General features: G+C 43.5%; 1 protein-coding gene and 1 long non-coding RNA gene across 3 annotated transcripts in view; one reads left to right on the top strand and one right to left on the bottom strand.

Annotated features, from left to right (window-relative positions):
- SERINC5 (serine incorporator 5) overlaps positions 1-20,710 on the top strand; it is a 35,793-nt gene that overhangs the window by 4,941 nt on the left and 10,142 nt on the right. Inside the window, exons 1-6 of one of the 2 annotated variants that reach the window (XM_061475778.1) lie at positions 5,620-7,747; positions 9,152-9,319; positions 16,151-16,329; positions 16,634-16,716; positions 18,407-18,500; positions 20,053-20,264. In XM_061475778.1, coding sequence (XP_061331762.1) covers positions 7,721-7,747; positions 9,152-9,319; positions 16,151-16,329; positions 16,634-16,716; positions 18,407-18,500; positions 20,053-20,264 — 763 coding nt within the window. In that variant the 5' untranslated portion in view covers positions 5,620-7,720. Of the gene's footprint in view, positions 1-5,619; positions 7,748-9,151; positions 9,320-16,150; positions 16,330-16,633; positions 16,717-18,406; positions 18,501-20,052; positions 20,265-20,710 lie in introns of those variants that run through there. The other variant, XM_061475777.1, reaches the window with a different exon arrangement.
- Positions 8,424-15,600, bottom strand: LOC133280811 (uncharacterized). The gene is made up of 3 exons (XR_009747292.1): positions 15,509-15,600; positions 15,241-15,358; positions 8,424-8,555 (listed from the first exon to the last, which is right to left on the bottom strand). It is a non-coding gene; the product is annotated as an uncharacterized LOC133280811 (long non-coding RNA).

Raw genomic sequence — 20,710 nt, 5'->3', positions numbered from 1 at the left:
CACTCTTGTTTTGGGGGAGCCTGGAAGCCTGAGCTATGACTACAGGATAAGCTCTCATATGGAGCTGGCAACTGCTGCTGACTACTGTCATCCCAAATACCTGCTGAGGCTAGGTGGTGTTCTCAACTTAGCCGTGTGAAGATGCGTGGACCTTAGATTGCTTCCAAGGTCCTTTGCATACCTGAACTAATGGCACTTTCATTTCTTTCTTAACTGTGTGGGCTCCAATATGTTTTTACATGTTTATTTCCTGACCTCCTAGAATTTTAGGCTGTGATCAACCATTCTACCAACTGAATTTTGCCTACTGCATTATTCAGGTCACTGAAGAGACACCTTCAATGTCAGTATGTGCTACAGCATGAGACAGTGAGGGACTGGGGCAGTCAGAGCTGAGAATGACAATAGTGTTCATCCATGATAGCATGTGGGGGAAGGTGCCCCCTTGTTTGTTTTGAAGGGAGTCCTGACACACCCAGTAATGTCATTTCATTTTAATTAGTGATAACTATGTGTGGACTGATGTGTGCAGTTTAGTGGTTGGAGCTTCCAGCAATTAGAGGTGGTGTGTGCTCAAGTATCTAAACATACAAATGTTCACAGGTGAAAAATGAAAAGTTTTGCACTTCTTTCTGTCTAGCGCAGGGCTGATACAAAACTTGTCAACCTGTCGTCTCTCACACTGAGTTTTAGCAGGAACCATTCTTAGCATTCTTAGTGTGAAGAGACCTATCTTATACGTTTTTTTTTTTCCTTGGCTTATATTACAGTCACTGGCAAAACAGTGTTCAGGAGTACTATTCAAGATACTTCTTGAGTACTCACTGTATTTTGAAATGCTTATCAAGAAGTAAGCAATAGAAGATGTGAGGAGGATCCATCTTGAGCCTGCCAATCTGGAAATGTATGAAGCTTATGAAGTTGGCTCCTGGAGACACTGATCTAAACTGAAACACCTTTAACAGTGCTTTGAGCAGGCAGATTTTTTAAATTTTTTTTAATATGATGTGGTGATATGATATGATATTCATGATATCATCAGTTCCTGTTTTGTACCAGCAGTTTCTGTAACTTTGTACGAAGTGTTAATCATAGAGTCAGAATGGTTTGGGTTGGAAAGGACCTTAAGATCGTCTGATTCCAACTCCCCTGCCATAGGCAGGGGCACTTTCCACTAGACCAGGTTGCTCCAAGCCCATCCAACCTGGCCTTGAACACTGCCAGGGATGGGGCAGCCACAGCTTCTCTGGGCACCCCGTGCCAGCGCCTCAGCACCCTCATGGGGAAGAACTTCCTAATATCCAATCTAAATCTCTCCTGTTTAAGTTTAAACCTATTACCCCTGGTCCTATCACTACATGCCATGATGAAGAGTCCCTCTCCAGCATCCTTGTAGGCCCCCTTCAGATACTGGAAGGCTGCTATGAGGTGTCCACGCAGCCTTCTCTTCTCCAGGCTGAACAGCCCCAGCTTTCTCAGCTTGTGTTTGTATATCTTTGTTATGTCTTTTTTTTTTTTTTTTCCCTGCCTTAAAGTCCTCTTGGACTCAGTAATGGAACCACCTTTTAAAGACACAACATCTTTGTGGAACAGCTCAGAGCTTTTAATTCACTCAGAAGTGAAGCAGTTGTTCCAGATAGATGCTTTTAAGTTCATGCATACAGACGTTTCATTTGAACTGCTTCTTCACTGCAGTGGTACATGGACTTAAGCAGTTACTGCCCTGCCCTTCAATCTCTGTCCCTGGCTGTGCACCACATTTCATCTGCATCAGCCGCTCAACCTCTAGAGTCCTGGTCTCAAACATCAGAGCTAACCTGCGGAAAACCTGCTCACTGTATGAAGTGATGGCCTCAAGTTGTCAGACTTTGCATTGCTGACTTGTCTTTTTAATCTTCCAGTTGTTCTGTTAACAGGTCTTCTGCTGTGAAAGGCAGAGAGGCGTCTGCAGCATGAGCTGGAATGAGAAAACTGTGAAATATGAAATGATAGGAAAGGCCAGTTGAACCTGTCACCCAGCAGAGTTTGCTTTTAATGGAGATTGTCAAGGGATCGATGCAAGGAAGCTTCAGGATCAGATCACTGATGAAAATAGTGGTTTCTTTTCAGCAGTGACCTGAGAGTATGTTTAAAATTGCTCCCAAAAGCACATAGGCATGATTGAAGGGCAGGTAGAGCAGAGGGTGCTATTGAACCATTAACAAAGTGTTTGGCTTGCTAGATGCTCTTACATGTAACTCCCGTGGCATAGCCCCAGCGCAAATAAAACTTACCTTTTAGGTACAGCCACTGGCTGCCTATGCAAGATGTGCATGGAGGGCAGGCTTTGCAGGAGAGTCTCACCCCCTCTGTGGCTGCACACACTGGGGAGAGGAGCCAGGGCTGGGTGCTTTGCAGTGGGGCTGATGATGCTGCCATGATTTTGTAGGAGAAATCTGAGGGAGTGCAGGAATAAACCCCAAACAATTTAGGTGCTGGGAGGAAAAGTCTGAAAGCCTTCAAATGAGACTGAGGGTAAATGGCTTGGGTTCCTTCTTTGATGAGTGGGGAGAAAAGACCAGGTAATTAAAAGGCCCTGTAAGCTAGTGGAGAAAGCTGCATCAAGAACAGTGCCTAGGAACTGCAGCAGACAAATTAGAAGGTGGGAGGTTTTTTTTTTTTTATGGTTTTGGTGATAGCTATAAGCAACCAAAGGGACAGACAGTCCACCTCATACTGCTGTCAAATCCAGATGGTCTATGCTAATGAAAAATAGCCATACTGCTGGGGAACTGGGTGATGTGATGCATTGCGGGGCTCATGGCAGACTAAACAATTGTCTTGATTTTTCCAAAATCGTCAGGAGAGGAGCAGTTGTGCAGTCTTTAGACGTTTTGCAGTGACATTATTGTCTGTTGCTGAGCTGAGTCACCACTTAGTAATGCTTGAGAATGTTGAGGAATGGAGACAGAAGGGAATTGTCCCCAGTTCAGCTTAGCTTCAGCTCTGGCCGAGCCTGTCAGTGGCTCACGTGCAGTTTAGCTCTTGGCGTGGCCATCCTGGATACTGCTTTCTCACCTAGATTTAGTGCTGCTCTGTGCTGTGTGGCAGTTCTGGCCCTCGGTGCAGAGCACAAGCCCTTTTGCTTTGGACACGTGGGGCAGGAAAGCCTCATTGAAAGCAGTGTTTGGGCAGCAGCTGGCGTGACTGTAGTCTGAAGTCGGTTTTAATTGTGCACAGTTTGCAGCATGAGGTGCGCTCCCAAAAATAGATCGTCACTTGATTAACTGGTATGCTGGTCAGAAGACGTCTTGGCTTAAGCCATGTGGTGAGTCTGAGCAGTAAAGAAGCAGCAGTGAAAAGCCAGTTAAGTCAGACAAAGGACAGAATGAAGTCTCTTTGGTGAGCTTAGTTGCTTCAGAGGACAAACTACTGTGTGACCATGTGTCTGGTTGAAGAAACCTTTGCAAAATGTGTATGCATAGCAGAGGGTGGTTTCAATAATAGTGTGAGCCCAGCTCACACCTGGGACACCTGGCAGCAAGCATCTTGGTTTCATGAACCAGTGCGCTTACAAAGGGGTTGGCTCTTGCATGAAACTAAAAGTCCAAGGGCTGGTGTATAACTGCTTCAGGATGTTTGTTCATGCAGGGCTGGCTGCTTTGCTTTTCCAGCCTGCTTGGGTGCTGCATGTAGCTGTGAGAGTAGGTTTTTGGGTGTTTATATAGATGTTGCTGTTAGCAGCTCAGTGACTGCATTCTCTGCACATTTTAGGGCCTGGATAGTGCTGGTAGTCAAGTAATCACGCAGTGCATGAAAAGCTAAACTGCTGCAGGCGCCCCATGAAAAGAAGCTTCAGCAAGGCACATTCCTGTGCTCGGTGGACAAGCCAGAAGGCATGAGGTCTACCCAGCTGCTCAGGCTGGGCAGTCAGATGGGAGGGAAGAGATGAAACACTGTTGAGTCCTCCTTTCATTAAAGTATGCACTCTTTTTTTTTTTTTTTTTCCAATGCTCTTCTTCCCTTTGATTGTTACCACTTCTGTTGAAGACTCCCAAAAGGAAGAGTGCTTTGTTGTGATAAGCTTGATACTTCCCTATGGTTTGTATAATTTAAAAATACCATAGGCTATTTTGGGCAGGGATCCTGAAACTCCTCACTTTGTTCTAATGGCTACGCAAAATATTTTCTGGGACCTCTGAGACTTTTTTGGAAACATCTGTGGAAAATACCTTCTAAAAATGTCACTGTCTCTCTAAAAGTAGTAGTCAGGACACATTAACTTCTCAGTCTTGTATGTAAGTAGTTGTGTGTGTGCTTAACATTACTGTCACACCTCATTTCACTGATCTATCAGATTGGATCACAGCTTGCAAAAATCAAGTCTTGTGTGTGTGTGTGTGTGTGTGTGTGTGTTAGATGTTAAGTTTATGTTGGTGGAGTATTCATTGCAGGGAGCCAATAGCTTGTGCTCAGGTTGGTAAGCCTATTTTTACCTTGTTTTGTTAACCTAACTCTTGTTAACCATAGGAACTGCCCAGGCTGGCATAGAATGGGAGCATGCAAATATGTTCAGGCCAGCCTATACTTGTAAAAGTGATTTGCACAGTTAGGGCTGTTACACAGTCTGCTTGCTTCTGCTCCTCACTGTGTGCATGTAGAAATCACTGTTCCTCTTCACTGCCAGTACCCTACTGCTCTCAAATTGAATGGGGTGCTAGGAAAATGCCACTGAAACATCTGGTCAGAGAAGGGTCAAAGCACGCAGGACTGGTGTGGGACATCTGCCTCTGCTCTCTCCTTCTGTCTGTGCACTGTGCCCTCACTTGAAGTGGTAAAATGATTCCCACCGTTGAGCTGAGAAGTGCTGATATGGCATTTCCACACTTTCTTTAGTTTATTTTACCCAGTAGGTTGTTCTGTTTGGTCACCCCCAGCAGCAGAAACAACAGTCAGGGCTACTGAGGTGCGATGCCAGATTAGGAGTGAGCGAGTGGCCAGCAGAGGAGAAAGGCTGGGGGGAGCAGTGGCTGTGCAGCCAGCATGGCTACCGTTAGAAACGCCTGTGAAGCTGCGCTTTGACTCTTTTTCATCAGGAACGCTCCCCAGGCAGCCTTCCCCAGCTGCTGCTGTGGAACCAGTCAGGTCAGCCATGGTCCTGGCAGTGCGGATCACGGCACAGTCTGCTTTCAGGTACACTAACTAGATTTTCAAGTTTTGGGATCTCAGGCAAGCTGGCACTTCACCCTCCTTGAGATCTGAAAGGGTAGCACCGAGCACAGCAGGCGGCTGGTGTACGCAGTGGGTCAGTGTGAGCTCATCCTAAGTATTTGGGGGAAGCATAAATACTTGCGTAGTGCTTGTAATGATTGTCAGACTGTGGTGTTCACCTGGTGAGGGGATGTGAAGCTGGGGCAGCTGTACTTGCTGCCTGGCTGCTGAGTGCATTTGCGTGAGAAAGATGAAGCCAGAACCCACTGCAGCATGAGACTCCTGCCAGGGAAGCCTGGCCTTTGGATGCCATTGCCCTGCGCTCCTGGGGACCCTGGCCTTGGAAGAAGCTCTGTAGATACAGACCAGGATTCCCAAGGCCTGCCTGAGGGCACCTATCACAGGCCTTGGGTTGTCTGTGTCTTGAAAACCACTGATGGGTTCCTTCTGCATCTTTTGGAGGAGCTTTAGTTTAATGATAGCTAAACCTGTAAAAGATTTATGACGTTACCTGCATTTTTTCACAGTCATCTTTTTTGACGTGGGAAGGGTTTGTTACTGGCTTGCAATTCTGCACCAGTGGGTCCTGAGCCCCTGGGCAGATCCTCTCTGCAGTCAAAAGGCAGAGGCAAGGTGAGATGGGCCATGCCCATGGAAAAGCGGCTGTGTAGTTTAGCTGCATGTTGACTGCAACTTCTTAACAGAGAACTTGTTGTGTATGTGGGCTTTGAAGCCTGTCACCCAAAGATTTTGACACCTCTCAGGTCAGTGGGTTGTAGCCAGCGTCTTACTCGTTGGGACAGAGACTGTTTTGATTTACTTTTTGGGTAACACTTCTTTCATGGTGGCCTACTATGGAATGTAGTTAGTCATAACCAGAGTTTAAAAAAGGGGAAAAAAAAAAAAAGAAAAAGAAAAAAAAGGGGTAAAACCCCAAACCACCCAGCCTGGGACTGTGGCTGAATAACCTAACCAACTTTCTGTGGTTTCCATGGCTATTCAGAGTGCAGAAAGGAGTGCTGAAAAAAGATGAAGACACTGGTATTTTCACAAGTATTGCCAATTTATAGGGTGCATGTTCAGTATTAGAAACTATCATTAAAGTCTCTCCAAGTAATGTGGTACAATGCATAAATTGAACTATATATTCCATATAAGTATTTGTTCCTTTAAATAGCAGGTCCAGAGACCCAGGACTGGAATAGCAGACACTTTGCTGGATGCAAATGGGATTTCACTGGCAGAGCTCTCTAGCGCCTGGTTTAGGAAAATGTTTCCCTTACAAATGCCAAAGCTGCATACCTTTTTACTTTTGTACTGTAGTTTTTAGTGTTATGGCAAGTGTGTCCAGCAGTTGAAGTTCTCTGTGGGATCTTTGGATCTCTCTGGTACAGACTGAAAGGACCTTTAATCTTAATTTTTTTTTAATTTGTTTTTTCCTCCCACAATTCTGGAGTGGATGAATTATACTTTCTTGGTACACTTTTGTTTTGAAATGCTACTATTCCGTTTGTTTACTGAGTCAGTAACTTACGATAGCTTTCTTGTTTCTTGGAATTGTATTGATGCTGTAAAAGTTAACTTAATTTCACTACCTATAAAAAATTAAATTGCCACCCCGCCATCACTGCCTTCTATTTTGAAAGTATACTTGCACGATGTGCTTATGCACATCAATTTCCAGCTTTGGTGCCAGCACGAGCCCATTCTGTTTATTCCCCACAGTTGGAGCTTTGTGTGTTTTGGGGCGAATTTCTGCTTTGCAGCAGCAGCAGTTTTAGCAGCTGTGTGCTTTGAGGCCTCCATCTCTGCTGGCGTGAGATCCAGCGGTGGATGGAGGGAAGGGCAACGTGGGAGCAGGCTTGGACTCTCTCTGTTTCATGTCTCCTGCAAACCCAAGAGCTGTTGTTGAGTGAGGCAAGGGCCTCTGCCACCTGCTTTCTGCAGAGCTGAAGGGAGGAAGCCCGATCTTGGGTGTTGCAGCAGATAGACATGGCAAGGAAACGATAAGCTGGGAATCTTTTCAAGACACTTCTTCAAAATAATGTTTGATCACCCGTGTTGGTTGTGAGACTCTGTGGTTTTACGTCAGATATGTGTCTGCAAACAGGCACATGAAACTCTCTTTTCTGGGTTGGACAGTCATTGGTGCTGGAAGAGGAAATTTCCTGGGAGGAAAAAGGCACATACAAGCCAGTAAAGTTTGTCTGGGTGACTCGAATGTGGCACTTGTGAATTTTGAGTCCCTTGTCAAGGGCTAAGAAAACCCATCCCTCTTGTACAGCTGCTTGCTAGACAGCAGGGGATCCTCTGATCCATGGTCCCTCTGAGGGATGAGGAAACACTGGGAAAAAGCAACCTCGGTCTTCTTGAGTCCCTGGCACTGGCCACAGACCACCCCTGTGCTACACACCTGCCACAGTGAGACCCTCAAAAATGGGAATGCTGTGGGCTCAGGTCACTCTGGGTTGGCAGCACTGAGACCTGGAAGAAATGTTCCCTGCTCCTGGCTGCCTGCTGATGTCCAAAAATGCTTCCTGTGGTCACGGCTGCTGGGGTAACACATGAGCCATTTGAAGCTGCTGCCTATTGCAAGGACTGGCTTGGCCAAGAACAGTGCTGCCTTATGTATAAAAATAAGGCTTATATTTTTATATATGACTTTTCTAAATGTAGAAGGCAGGGAAGGTGAATCCAGCTTCTTTGAAAGTTAATGATACCGCTAACAGTTAGGAAATAATAAGCATCAAGGTAGAGCCCTTGTAGGATTTATCCAGTACCTTTTCCCTGTTGAATAAGGCCATTATGTGCTTTTTGCTGTGCTTCCTGGTTTTTGTCTTGGTGGACCCTCAGTTGCAGGTAAAAAGAACTAAAATACACAAGGAATAGTGTCTCTAATAATGATTAAACACTGGAGACAGTAGCAGCTGAAGTGTGATTTGCTATTATTTTCCTTGCAGCTGTGATTTTTTCCCCTTGCCATCCTGTATGTGGGATCCCCATTTTCACCTTTGCAAAGGGTGAAATAACTGTGAATTTGCCTTTCTTTCTTTTGTCTTCTTTCTTCTCTGGCTTTCTTGAGTACAGGATGATGCCGTTGTATTTTGGGTCCTTCAAGCTCAGCTGTCTTTGTTCACAGCAAGGCCAGTATTTCCAGAGTCTTTCTCTACTTCCCAAAATATTTAGAACTTTTGTAGCTTGTTGTTTGTTTGTTTGTTTGGGTTTGTTTGGCTTTCTTTGTAGCTGTTGTCTGTTTACAAAGCCTTCAGACCGCTATCCCAGAGTGTTGCTGAAAGTTTTCCAAGAGTTCAGCAGTTTTCCTGTTCGCTTTGATTTGCTCAAAGTCTTTGGTAGCATAAAAAGTTCTGTATCAGAAATTACAGAAAAGAACAGTTTTTTGTTTGTGTGTGCACCAGAAATGGGACCTAAAAAGGACAGTATGGTTCTGGTGAATTGAAATGGATCTGCACAGCTTGTTTTGAAACAAAGCCTCCAGCTTGTCTTAAAAACCAAATTGTTTTGTCTTTATGTTAGAAGTAAACAATCTGGGGGTCTGTGCCCCTCTTGTGCAGATTTGTTTTATCACTACAGAGGAGGGAGAGTGTATTGCAGAAAACAGAGATTTACCATTGCAATGCCTGTTCTGCTGGGTGAAACATGTCAGGACCATGAGTTGCACAGCAATAGTAAAGAGCAGGATTAAGAAAATCTGGATCAATTCCTCCTCATCCTCTTCACTCAGCTTTAGCGTGTGGGAAAACTAGAAGCTGATGTGCTTCAACCTAGTGACTTCTGATAAACAAGGCAATCTGCTTCCACTTAAATGCTGCTCGGCTGAGAAGAGAGGACTTAAGAAATTCTGGAGTTTTACAGAAAGTCTCACAGATTCCCTGACTGACTTTTGCAATAGAAACCTAAAGGGGGTGATGGAATGACTTGTGTTTTTTGTCTTCCTTTCCAGTTGGCCTGCTGCTGCGGTATTGCTGCCTGTTCCTTGTGCTGCAAATGCTGCCCCAAGATCAAACAGTCAACCAGCACCCGCTTCATGTATGCGCTTTACTTCATGCTGGTGACTATCATCTGTTGTGTCATGATGTCAACAACAGTAGCTAACGAGATGAAAACGCACGTGAGTAAGACAGATGAACCCACTGCTGCCCCGGGAGGAAATGGGTCTCCCTCCTGTCAATTTCTCACCTGTTGAGTGTGTTTCACAACATGAAGAGTCAAGGGACACAGGACTAGCAGTCTTCCTCCTCTTTCATTGCTCTGCAGTGAACCCATCCCAGGTTTGCTGCACAGGTAGTGTCACTAAAGCCCATTAGGGGACATGTTATAGTAGAACAAATCAATTCAGTCCAGCATTGAATTCGCCTCTGGCAACTTGTTTAGTAGCAGAAGTAGCGAATTAGAAAACAGCTGTTCAAGTGTTGTATTTATAATTTTAATTCTGTGTTCTTGGTGCTGTGTGACAGACTACTGCCATGCAGATCCTTTACAAGGGGTTTTCTTCAGTGTGTGTTGAGTCAGTTTATTCACATGGGCTGTAACCACAGAAGATATTATTCATCTCTAATTGTCTTTTTAATTAAAAAGCTTCTAAAGCATGAAAGAGCTGTGGCTAAAACTAGATTTTAAAACTCAGGTTTCTTTCAGAGTCTTAATATAACTTTCCTAAGCTAAATGCTCAGCAGCCTGCTTGCAGTCTCAACACTGGACCCGATGTACCTTGTCTTCGGTTTGGTTTCTTCAGCTGCCCAAGCTGCTCTCAATAGCACAAATCCTCTCTCTCATCCCCTACAAACTACAAGAAAAGAAGTTGTTTTTTTAAGTAGAGGGAACAATGACTGGATTGTTTAATTCTTGAAGTTTCTCCACCAAACTCACCATTGGGCCTGCTTCAAGGCTGTGCATGCCCTGGAGGTTCAGAATGGTTCCCTCACTAAGAAGGTCACCTAGTTGTTTTGTGTTACCCTCCCAAGACCGAGTGCCAGTGAGTGCACAGTTAAGGCTGTTTCCTCATTTAACCAATTGCTGTTTGAGCTTACCTTCTGTGCTTGACTTGCAGTTTTCTGTGAAACACTTAGCTCTTCACCATTCAAGATCAAGGTGTTTGCACCCTATGGCTGCAACACAGATGAACCAGCAGGCTTAGGATAGGGCTAGTTTAAGGGTTTCTCTGCTGTGCTGCCAGTGACCTTTCTTTCTTCCCATTGTACCCTCTTTGTATGTTCTGTCCTGATTTTCTTTCTTTTACTAGCACTTTGCTTGAGTTGTTCTACCACCACCTTCTTACCCCTGGCTACCAGCAGTTGCTGACCGCCCTGAAAGAGTACCCAATACAGGCATGATGCTTGCCTGTGAGCTGTGACTGCTCAACATGTGCATGCTGAATTTGCTTGCCAAGAATTACTTTGACTTACTGGATGCTTAGCTTGGCAAAAAAGTGAATAACCCAGGGAACTCAACTGTGTAGGAGACAAATTACGTGCTCATATCCAAATTTCATAAAGTCATTTTCCATCAGTAGTGTGGTTTTAATGCAGCTTGTACCCCTAACAAAAATACTCTGTCTTTATCCAACAGAAAAGTGATTCAGGAAGCCTTCAACAACATCCTTTTCAGTATTGCCAAATTTCTTTTCCAGTTCATAGTCTTGAAAGCTCAGTGTGGGAAGAAATAGCATAAAGTAGCTGTTAGTGTGAAGTGGAAAGATAATCACCCTCTTAATTTAGAACATTTGATGTCTTTGAATGGTAAATGCACCATATGAAAGTAGGCTTCCTTTATCTGCTCTCTAATTTAATAATTATGTTTGGGGCTGTTGAAAGTTCAAAGACTCCTGAAGCTAATTCAGCCCAGGTGTAATAGAGTGCACCTTGGAAATATTTATTCAGGCTAACCAGTCCTCAGTTTCCCAGTGATGAACTGTGCTTTGAAAGTGTTTTGAAAGTGCTGGGAACTTACTGATTCCTCTGCTTTTGGCTGGATTGTGGAGCACTCGTAAGTCCTGAAGCTGGGCTGTAAGCAAACGCTGTGCATCATGCTTCTAGGACCTCAACCCTCTTCCTTGAGAGGAAACAGACTTCTAATTAATTTTAATCAGATTTTTTAAAATTATTATGAAAATAAAAAATAAAATTTTAGTGCAGTCCTTTACGGAGCCATAATCTTGGCAGGCAACCATGTGTCTTCTTTACCAGTTTAGAGTTCAAGGACACTGTTACATGAAAGGAATCTCCCCCTTGTCAGTCTTTTTTTTTTTTTTTTGTTGATTAACTATAAATTCCCAAGTCTAAAGTACTTCTAAAAGTATTTATTGTAGCACTTGGTCCTTTGGCATTTTTTTGAGAGGAAGCAGCAGTGAACGTACATCTTTTAAGGACACCTTAAATAGACTTGTAAAAAAAAGTTTGTATTTGTTTTGTTGTATTAATCTACCCCCATGGTCATGCATTCTGCCTATTAAAAAACATTTATGACAGTTTTCCAGACTCTGCAGCTCCCAGCCCGGAGCTGGGGACCACTCTGTGCCCTGCAATGTGGCTGGAAAAATGAGTCCCTGTCACAGGGGTCTCAGCTTCCACATCCTCACCAAAGCTAGCAGATAGATGGAACCATGTGTCAGTGGGAGGACACTGTACCTGGGTATCATTTCAAAACCTTAGTTCCTAGTCTAACCAGCAAGATTTTAAGGACATCATATTTTGTGATGAGCCTTAAGAGTTGGACACTTGTCTTTTGTGGGGGGAGTTTTCTCCTGAGCTGTTCCTGCACCCATGGGACACCAAGAGAGCCCTAAAGGGTTAAATTCTGAAAAATGTCCAAAGAAACTAAGGCATTTGTGTTTGATTTCTGTGGAAGAAGTAAGAGGCACAGGAGGGGTAGGGAAGGAGTGGGTAGTTTTGACCAGGAAACTATTTTGGATAGTGGTGTGTAGAATAGATTTCAGAGGAGCAAGGTTGTGTATCAAGCCAAATGATGGGGTAGAGCATCAATCAAGACATGAGAGCCTCAGTCATGTGGACAGAAACACACAAAAGACCAATATTCAGTTACACAAAATGGTTTAGAGACTTGATTCTGTTCCAAAATGAAGCAAAGCAGCATCCAACTTGAAGTGTTTCTATGCATATATCCATATATAATTTTCTTTTTCCAGTAATTCTGTTGGGTTTTTTTTTTAAAAACAGATACAACTTTACTCAAAGATGTTCTGTTGAAGCAAATAGTTGAATTTGACAGGATTCAAAAGGGTAATTGAGAGAAGAAAAGGAAGAAAATTGCTTTGGTCTTTTGAAGTAGTGTTTTGGTTTTTTTAAATTAAATTTTTACTGTTAAACCTGTTGCAAAACTAATGTTTTACACTGAAAATATCCAGGTCCTACTTAAATAATGAAAGGAAAATTAAGAAAGATGTTTTCAGGAAAACAAAACCCAGTAACAACCAGTTCAGTTTTGTCAAAGCATTTCAGTTCTAGATGGCTTTGTGTTCTGGCAGAGCATGGTTTCAGGCTTCTTTCCCTAGCCAGGTTTGTATCTTGGACCTTAACTGTATTACAGTATGCTAAAATTCAACTTTGCTACTAAAAATGGGGATTTTAAGTGCAGATGCCCATTGCATATCTCTGATGAAAATTTAGCCGTAGATCAGAGAATCAGAGACTCAGCCGGGTTGGAAAAGACTTTTAAGATCATCAAGATGCAAGATTGCATGTGTTTTTGCCCTTGTCTCTCCACCTACACAGATTTTCTTTCATGCTTCCTCTGCTTCTATAGCAAAGTTCATCTGCCACATTCTCCCTCTGTTGAATGAGGACATCCAGATGAAAGCGGTCTTGTTCTGGCTCTTCAGGCCCATTTCTACACACTTCTTCCTTCCAGTTCTCCCTCCAAAGCTATTTTCTGCGCTTCTGCGTTCACAAGCTTGGGTACAGGCAGGAGAAGTGACCAAGCCTCAGCCTGGACATTGTGCTGCTGTGTTGGATTGATTCTTGAACTGCATTTATTTTGGGGAGCAGCAGTTCACGGTGAGGGGAAAGCAAGTTCAGGGCTGCCTGTCCCTGTTTCTGTAGATGTTGCTATCATCTCAAAGGGTTTCACTGCACTCGGGAAATTGCTGACATTGCTATGATAACATCATTGCTTGTGCAGCAATAGCGGCATTTACGTTATCTGAGCGGATACTGAGTTTCTGCAGGAAGAATGCTTTGTCCCCTACTCAGATGCCAAAAGAAAAATTAGCTTATGTTGCTTTTAAAGTTTTAAAGTAAATATTTCACTATATCAAACTTGGCAAATAGTTAATCCATGATTTAACAGCTGGCAAAACCACCCAGCAAACGGAAAGCCTGGTAAATCACGTGGGCTGGGCAGGCTGTTCAGCAGCTGAACGTATTTCAGAGACAGAGAACTTAAAAAAAAAAACGCAGCAAAACAACAAAAAACCCCTCCCAAAACCTAGTCTTTTTTAACCTTCAGTGAAAAAGTCACATAAGCCTTGATAAATTGCTCCCACCAGTAGATCATCCTCTCACAAAAACATGCTCTTTTCATTATATCAGTGCTTTTGTCACCAGCATTGTGCTCGTGCTTATTATCTGCTGGGGTCCCCAGGAGTTTGGTTTTATTCTTGTTCTGTTCCTTCAGGTTCATGGGTCTCCAATAACGGTGTTCAATCCCACAGGACCGTTCCTGCGGTCATCACTTGCTACTGCATAGTGTTGTGCATACTACATGACAGCTGAGGTCTTTGTTGCTTGTGTAGGCACAAACTGAGCTATTGTTCTTGTGAATCCATCCATTTTCTCTCAGCCAGATCTGTAAAGAAATTACTACTAAATGGAGAAAAGAACATATAGGGTCAAAACCCCATCTGTAGAAACCTATGCAATTGAAGAAGATGCCCACTTACGGTTACACAAAGATCTGGTTTTAATTTAGTCAATTAATCAGGTGCCAGGGTGTTTTTTTTATTTTGTTCTGTAAGTCTCAAGCAAAATGCTGCTTGGTTCCAAGTACAGATGTTGCAGAAATCTGTCTCCTTGGTCATCTATAGCAAGCAAATCCACAATTTTCTCAGAAATATTGTTAGTTTGCTATTATACATCTTTGTAGTCTCTGCTGACTGATCTTATAAGCAAAGAACTGGAAAGCAAAAATTGATAGGCCAATTGCTTTCCTTGGGATTGCTGTGGTCTCTTGGCTTGCCCTGGCTTCCCTGCGGCATTGATAGGTCTCTTAATTATTCCAGTCAATCCATTTGCTTGTTTTGAATGCTGGCATGTTTGCCCAATCTGATGGCTTATAGCCTTTCAACACCTGGGAAAAGCCTGCTGCTCCAGGCAATTTCTCAGCACCTCTCTAAAAACTCTTGGATGCAAGTTAGCCACAGCTCCTCATTTACTGTCCAGCTTCTCACACGGTGGCTGCTCACCTCTGAGTTACTCCTGAAAGAGCATCTCAGAGTGGTCCAGCTTGAATCTGCTCCTGTAACACTGCGCAGCTGCATTGAGACCTGCTTTTTGTCTCGTTGGCTGGTTCTAGCCCATCTAGAATCAGCTCAATACTGTAGTTATGTTAGCTGCCCTTAGCACAGCAACCTAACTTTGCTGTGAGCTGCCAAAATACTTGCTGGTTTTGGGAAGCTGCAAGAGGGTTGTTGAGCTCCTGACTGGTTTGGGTTGCTGGCATGTCAGGGAAAGTTGCATACCCTGCTGACAGAAGCAGGCTTACAGAAACTAGTGGCTGAAAGCCTGCAGTTTACATGTTTACCCCTTGTTTCCTGCATCTCGGCTTTCTTTCTACCCAGCTGGAAAAACTGCCTGATCACTTGCTCTTGGGCCCTGTTTGTTCTTTCCTGTCTTGGTTTTGTGTACCGACCTGCAGGCTGAGGGAAGCAGTGTCTGCTATCTTTGCTAACTTCTTGGAATTGTTCAAGGATGGTGTTGCCCACAGTCTTTGCATATTTTTCCTGAGCAAAATCTTTCCTGGCTGAATGCTTTCTGAAGTTTGATTCCCATCTCCCTTGCCCAAGGTACTTATTTCTACATGTTGTGTCCTGGCAGACATGTCTTCTCTCTCCTCCAGTGACCTGTGCAGGTAGCAGCAGTCAACTCCAGGGGGTTTGGTGTGTTGTTCGACTGGTCTCACCAGCCTCAGCTGAGACCTGTGAGCATACAGAGAGGCTTTTTCTTAGAAACCGACAGTGGTTTTCTAACCAAATGTCTGTATTTCTGCACAGCTCAGTGGCTCCCTGGCTGCAAGGGGGGTGTCTACATGGAGGCACCGCACAGGACTGGGTCCTGGCCACACAGACCTGATTTTTTGAGCACCCAGTGTCATTTCTGCATGTGAGACTGAAGCCAAAAGGTGCAGCTGTTTGCTTTCCCCTTGTGGCAAGAGTAGGGCCTCAAAGGCAAATATTTAATGAGTCAACAGAACGGTGGAATTTTCCTGCCTCTCTGTTAATTTAAAGCAAAATCAGAGCAGCTGGCACAATGCCCTTTCAGAGGCTGTGATGGAGAGGAGGGGGTTGCTGCCCCTGTGCCACTTGCGTGTGCTTTGGTCTACATATCCATGGAGGGAAGCATGAGCCAAAACTTCCTGCCTTGCAGCCCCCTGCATGCCCCTCCTTGATTACTGAAGCAATCAAAGTCTTCTGTTAAGCATGGGAAGGTGGGAGAGGGTCCCTAGGTTTAGGGGATGGGCAGTAAAGGAAAGAAAGATGGACTTGTACCCGCAAAGCATGTGGAGGGAGTTGAGACTGGAGGCTCTAGACAACTCCAGTCCTTTGTGTTTTACATTTATGTCTCTTGAACCTTAAATCCAGGCAGGGGGTTATCAAGAAAGAAATATGTTAAAAGAAGCCAGTGAAAAGTTGGTGGTGAGCAGATGCAGACATGCTTGGTTACAAGGAGTCCTGTGTCCTATCTAACAGCTTGTAACATGTGCTTTTCAGATTCCCTTCTACAAGCAGATGTGCAAGAGTATTCAGGCGGGTGAGATGTGTGAGAAGTTGGTGGGATACTCTGCAGTGTACAAAGTCTGTTTTGGAATGGCCTGTTTCTTCTTTTTGTTCTTCTTATTCACCATCAAAATTAACAGCAGCAAAAGCTGCCGCGCATACGTTCATAATGGGTGAGTATTTGTTTGACTGCTTCATTTCCACTTTTCTTTACCAGTTTGTGTTGCCTGCTTTCCAGCTGGATGTAGCACTAAGCAGAAAAACCCCAACCCAACCCAAAAGCTGATTTTCTGCTTTTGTCAGAAATAATGCAGTCAAGTGAGAACTAACTAAAGCGTCAGTCAGTCATCAAAGGGGGGTTTTCTTTTGTTCGATCTCAGGCTTTAAATAAAGATTTCTCTCATGATAGTTGACTTGAAGACCTCTAATGCCTATTGTAACCAAATGACTTTTTTTTTCCCCTCTCCTCTTGTCTAGATTCTGGCTGATTAAACTTATACTTCTGGCAGCAATGTGCTCAGGAGCTTTCTTCATTCCTGATCAGGACACTTTCCTCAATGGTATGTCCTTGTTTTGTAGTGCTGCTTCATTCATATTACCATGTTTCTTCAAGCAAAGTTTGAGGGAAACTGTGTACAGAGTAGGTGGTCCTCTCATGAAAGTAGATGGTCTTTTCATGAGAAAAGCTCATGTAGTTTACATGCAGTAAAGAGCATGTTTTTTTCTGACCAGGAGCAGGCCAAATGGGTAGGTGCTGTCCTTCAGATTGTTTAAGATGGGAAGAGCTGTAATGGTGCACAAGAAATGCTTCTCTCAAGGGCATAGAGCCACTTGTTAGTTTGGCTTGTGCAGGTTGCTCTGCAGTAGTGCAGCAGCCAGATTCATGCTGTGTTTATGGAGAGGTGCTGGTTCTTGAGGGAGCACAGTGCCTTTCTGGATGCTGGTGTTTGCTGCTGGAAACCTGCAGTGCTGCGAAAGAATTTGGGATGTTAGCTGTCAGGCTGGTGGTGTAAATGCATGAAGGTAAAATTAGACTTTTTGGGGTGCTCTGCTGAGGATGCTGTGCCTTGAAGCATTTCTAGTTTTGGAAGACACCCTGGCACCAGACAGGCATTGTTTGGTCCTGGCTCAGTTAGATGCCCCGGAAGTGAAGGTCTCCTTATCCCTGTTCCTCTCGCCCATGAAGTCATGGGATGGCTATATGTACTTGTCCTTAGTATCTAATCACTGTTTGGATTAGAAAGATGCACTTGTGCAATGCATTGTACTCATAAGCAAGAGAGACTGCTTATCATCTTTGCAAGTGACCCTTTTAATTTTGAACTGAAGCGTCTGGAGAAAAGGGGAAGCAGAACTTTTTGCGTTGGTTAGGAATGCTGTTTCTCAAAGGGAAACCAGCCTAACCCAGAGTGGAGATACAGCATAACAAGCTTTCTTCCTGAAATTGCCTTCTGACTTCTCTCTCTGAACCTGTAGTCTGCACATCCTGATAAACAGTCAGTCCCTGAACTTGAGTTTTACAGGTGTCATCTGAAATCAGCTGCGTACTTGGAGTCATGTACAGGCTATGTACTGCATAGCATGCTGCGCAAGCTGTTTAAGCAACTAAACATTTAAATAGGTACCTGTATTTTCTCAGATACATCTGATGTTGTACGTAAGATATCTATTGTCTGAAGTATCCAAACAGCTACCTAAATACAGTATATGTAGGTCAGTGGTTAAGTAGTCAAACAACCTCTCTTAAAAGTGAATACCAAGTGTTCCAGTCTCTTTGGGAGTGGCTCGGGACAACATTTGTAAGTAGGTAAGCTCCGCCTTTGTTTTTCTGTGGTACTGGAATTTGGACGGAAAGAAATTGCCCTTTATAGTACTGTGTTCCAGTACCTTGCAATTTCAGGGTTTAGATTCCTGTGGAATGTCTTCATGCCACCAGTCGCAAATAAAGGTTTCAGTATTTTCTGTCTGAATATAGTAACTCATAGTCCCCACGAAAATTCTCTAGGTTATGGAAACTCCATAAGTGTCCTAACAGGCTTATTTTGAAAGGGGAGTACATTGGAAGCTGAATTCATGAGGTAGCTAATCTTCAGTTAGCTGAGTTGGCTTTTCAGCTGAAATCTTCTGCTACGTCTGCGGGCTTGAGATCTTTAAACGGCATTTACGGCTTCACTGCATAGACAGTGATTCCATTTTATCTCAAGGGAAAGGCGACTGCAGTTTGACCTATTTTCTGCCTCTGCTTTGCAGCCTGGCGCTACGTAGGAGCAACTGGAGGTTTCCTTTTCATTGCCATTCAGCTCATCCTGCTTGTTGAGTTTACACACAAATGGAATAAAAATTGGTATGTGTTGGGCAAATAGTTACTTGCATAAAATTCTAGTGGACTCCTGAACATTACATTGCTCATAACAAGGAATTTAAAAATAGCATGGATGTAATTTTTGAAAGAAGACCCTTCATTTCAATGTTTAGAGCTGTTCACCTTTGCTTCATCCACTTTTTCCTTCCCCAGATGTTTTCTCTTTATTCACTTCTACTCTGCTGATCTATTCTTACATGGAATTGCTTAGCTTCTGATAATCAGTAGCATGTTAGCATGCAAAAACCTTGAAGTTATTTTATATTTTATATGAAAACATATCTGCTAAGAAACAGTGGTGCAAGAGGGTAAAACTAGATTTGCAAAATGTAACAGTGAAACTGTATACAGTGATATAAAATGGTAAATCCTGCTTTTTTTGTTTCATTTTAATGCACATCCATTTTTTTAAATTGTTTCTTGACATGAGAACTGCTACTTTCTCTTCAACTTTTTTCATATATATATGAAAGATTCCATTATCAACCCACGTATACCCCATTTTGGTATTGACTTCATTTCTGGTTCAGGCATATTTGCTATTACCCTCCTAGCTCTTAGCCTCTCATAAATTTAAAATATTTAAATTGTTCTCCCACATACATGCAAGAACTCCAGCCTCCACCTCCATCCTTTCTGTTTCTCATTTCTTCCTCTACAAACCTTTGCAGTCCTCTCTTGTTCCAATCATCGTACTGACTGACAAGAAAGAATTTTAGCAAACCTTTTCAAGGAGGAAGAGGTGAGAACTCCTTATATCACACAGTTTTGTTATGGCTAATTCCTGTAGCTGCTTTTCTTTTCCAGCAGCAGCATTTAACTTTAGCACTCCCTCCATTAGGTGCTCTTTTAAAAATAAGTCATGTTTGCACAAAACGAAACAACAATAAGCAAAACAAGAAAAACAACCCAAGCACCAAAAATCCCTTTGTGACAAAACAGCGTTTTTAGTTGCTGCCCCTAAAAAACTGGTGATCTTTGCAAGAGGAGTCTGGAAGGCGAAGAGAAGAATACAAGGTGAACTGCGCTTTAGTTGAGGGAAATTGATGAGATAGACTCAAACGGAGATGAGGCTTTTTGAATGAAGGGGTGGTAAAACTGTCAAGGTGGCGCAAGGAGCGGAAGAGAGGCCATGCCAAACAACGTGCCTTTGCTGTCCTTTTGTGAAGAGCACTGCTTGCTAGCTAAACCTGCGACAGTCTGAGTTCCTACTGAGGAAATCCCTGAGGTATTTGGATGAGATGTGCTGGTGGGCTGATCCCAGACATTGAAAGGTCTAGGAGTCATGCTGGGCTATGATTATAGAAACAGCTGGCCATGATAATACAGAAGATAAACACTAATGCTAAGGAATGTTTACGTCTGTTTCACGGGAGGACCCTTGCAAGGGCCTTGTTGATGTAGTGACCTACACATTTCAGGAAAGTAAGCACTCTTTTGTATTAGAGGATATGAATAATTCAGTTATGTAGAATTTAATTCTTTTAGGGAAGGGAAGACAAAGATAAGGTACTGTCTCTCTCTCTCTCCGCAGGACTGCAGGTGCAAAGCACAAGCAGATGTGGAACGGTTTGCTTGCTCTGGTCACTCTCACGTTGTACTCCATTGCTGTGGCAGCCCTGGTGCTCATGGCTCTTTTCTACACACACTCAGAGGGCTGCATGTACAACAAAGTCCTGATTGGTGTTCACGGTGGCCTGTGCCTCTTTGTGTCACTGGTGGCCATATCGCCCTGTGTCCAGAATCGTGAGTCCACTGATCTATTTTTCCTCTTGGATCTCTGGTGCTGTCACAGGTGTGTGCCTGGGGGCATGAGCCGTGTCCAGGCAGAAAATCTCAAGATAGTTCAGAGCTGGTGTTGCTCTTGCCCCTATCCTTTATCTACACCATGAAGTGCTGTTGCTGGTCATCAGCTCAACTGCTAAAACTAGAAAACTGTGAGACATTTTGGGTGTGCCATCAGGCAGGCATAGTGTGAAGAAAGCTTTAGGCTGGTAATGCACTGTGGAGCTTACACAACTCTTGCAGTGATAGCAGTTGAGTAATAGCTGACAAATTCATCCACCATTTACTTTTGACTGCTTGTGGTTTACCATCTGTAAATTTTGGGCCTGGAGGAGTTGACAAGAGTATTTTATGTTTCAGTATATGAAGCATATATGTGTGCTGTTATTATCTTGCATATATTGGAC

Source organism: Pezoporus flaviventris, unplaced genomic scaffold (assembly GCF_033815535.1).
Source record: "Pezoporus flaviventris isolate CSIRO_AGI_PZ_B2104156 unplaced genomic scaffold, CSIRO_AGI_Pfla_v1 ptg000090l, whole genome shotgun sequence".
Classification (NCBI taxonomy): domain Eukaryota; kingdom Metazoa; phylum Chordata; class Aves; order Psittaciformes; family Psittacidae; genus Pezoporus; species Pezoporus flaviventris.
The sequence above is the reverse complement of the archived record's forward strand: the minus strand, read 5'-3'. Positions and strand labels throughout refer to the sequence as shown.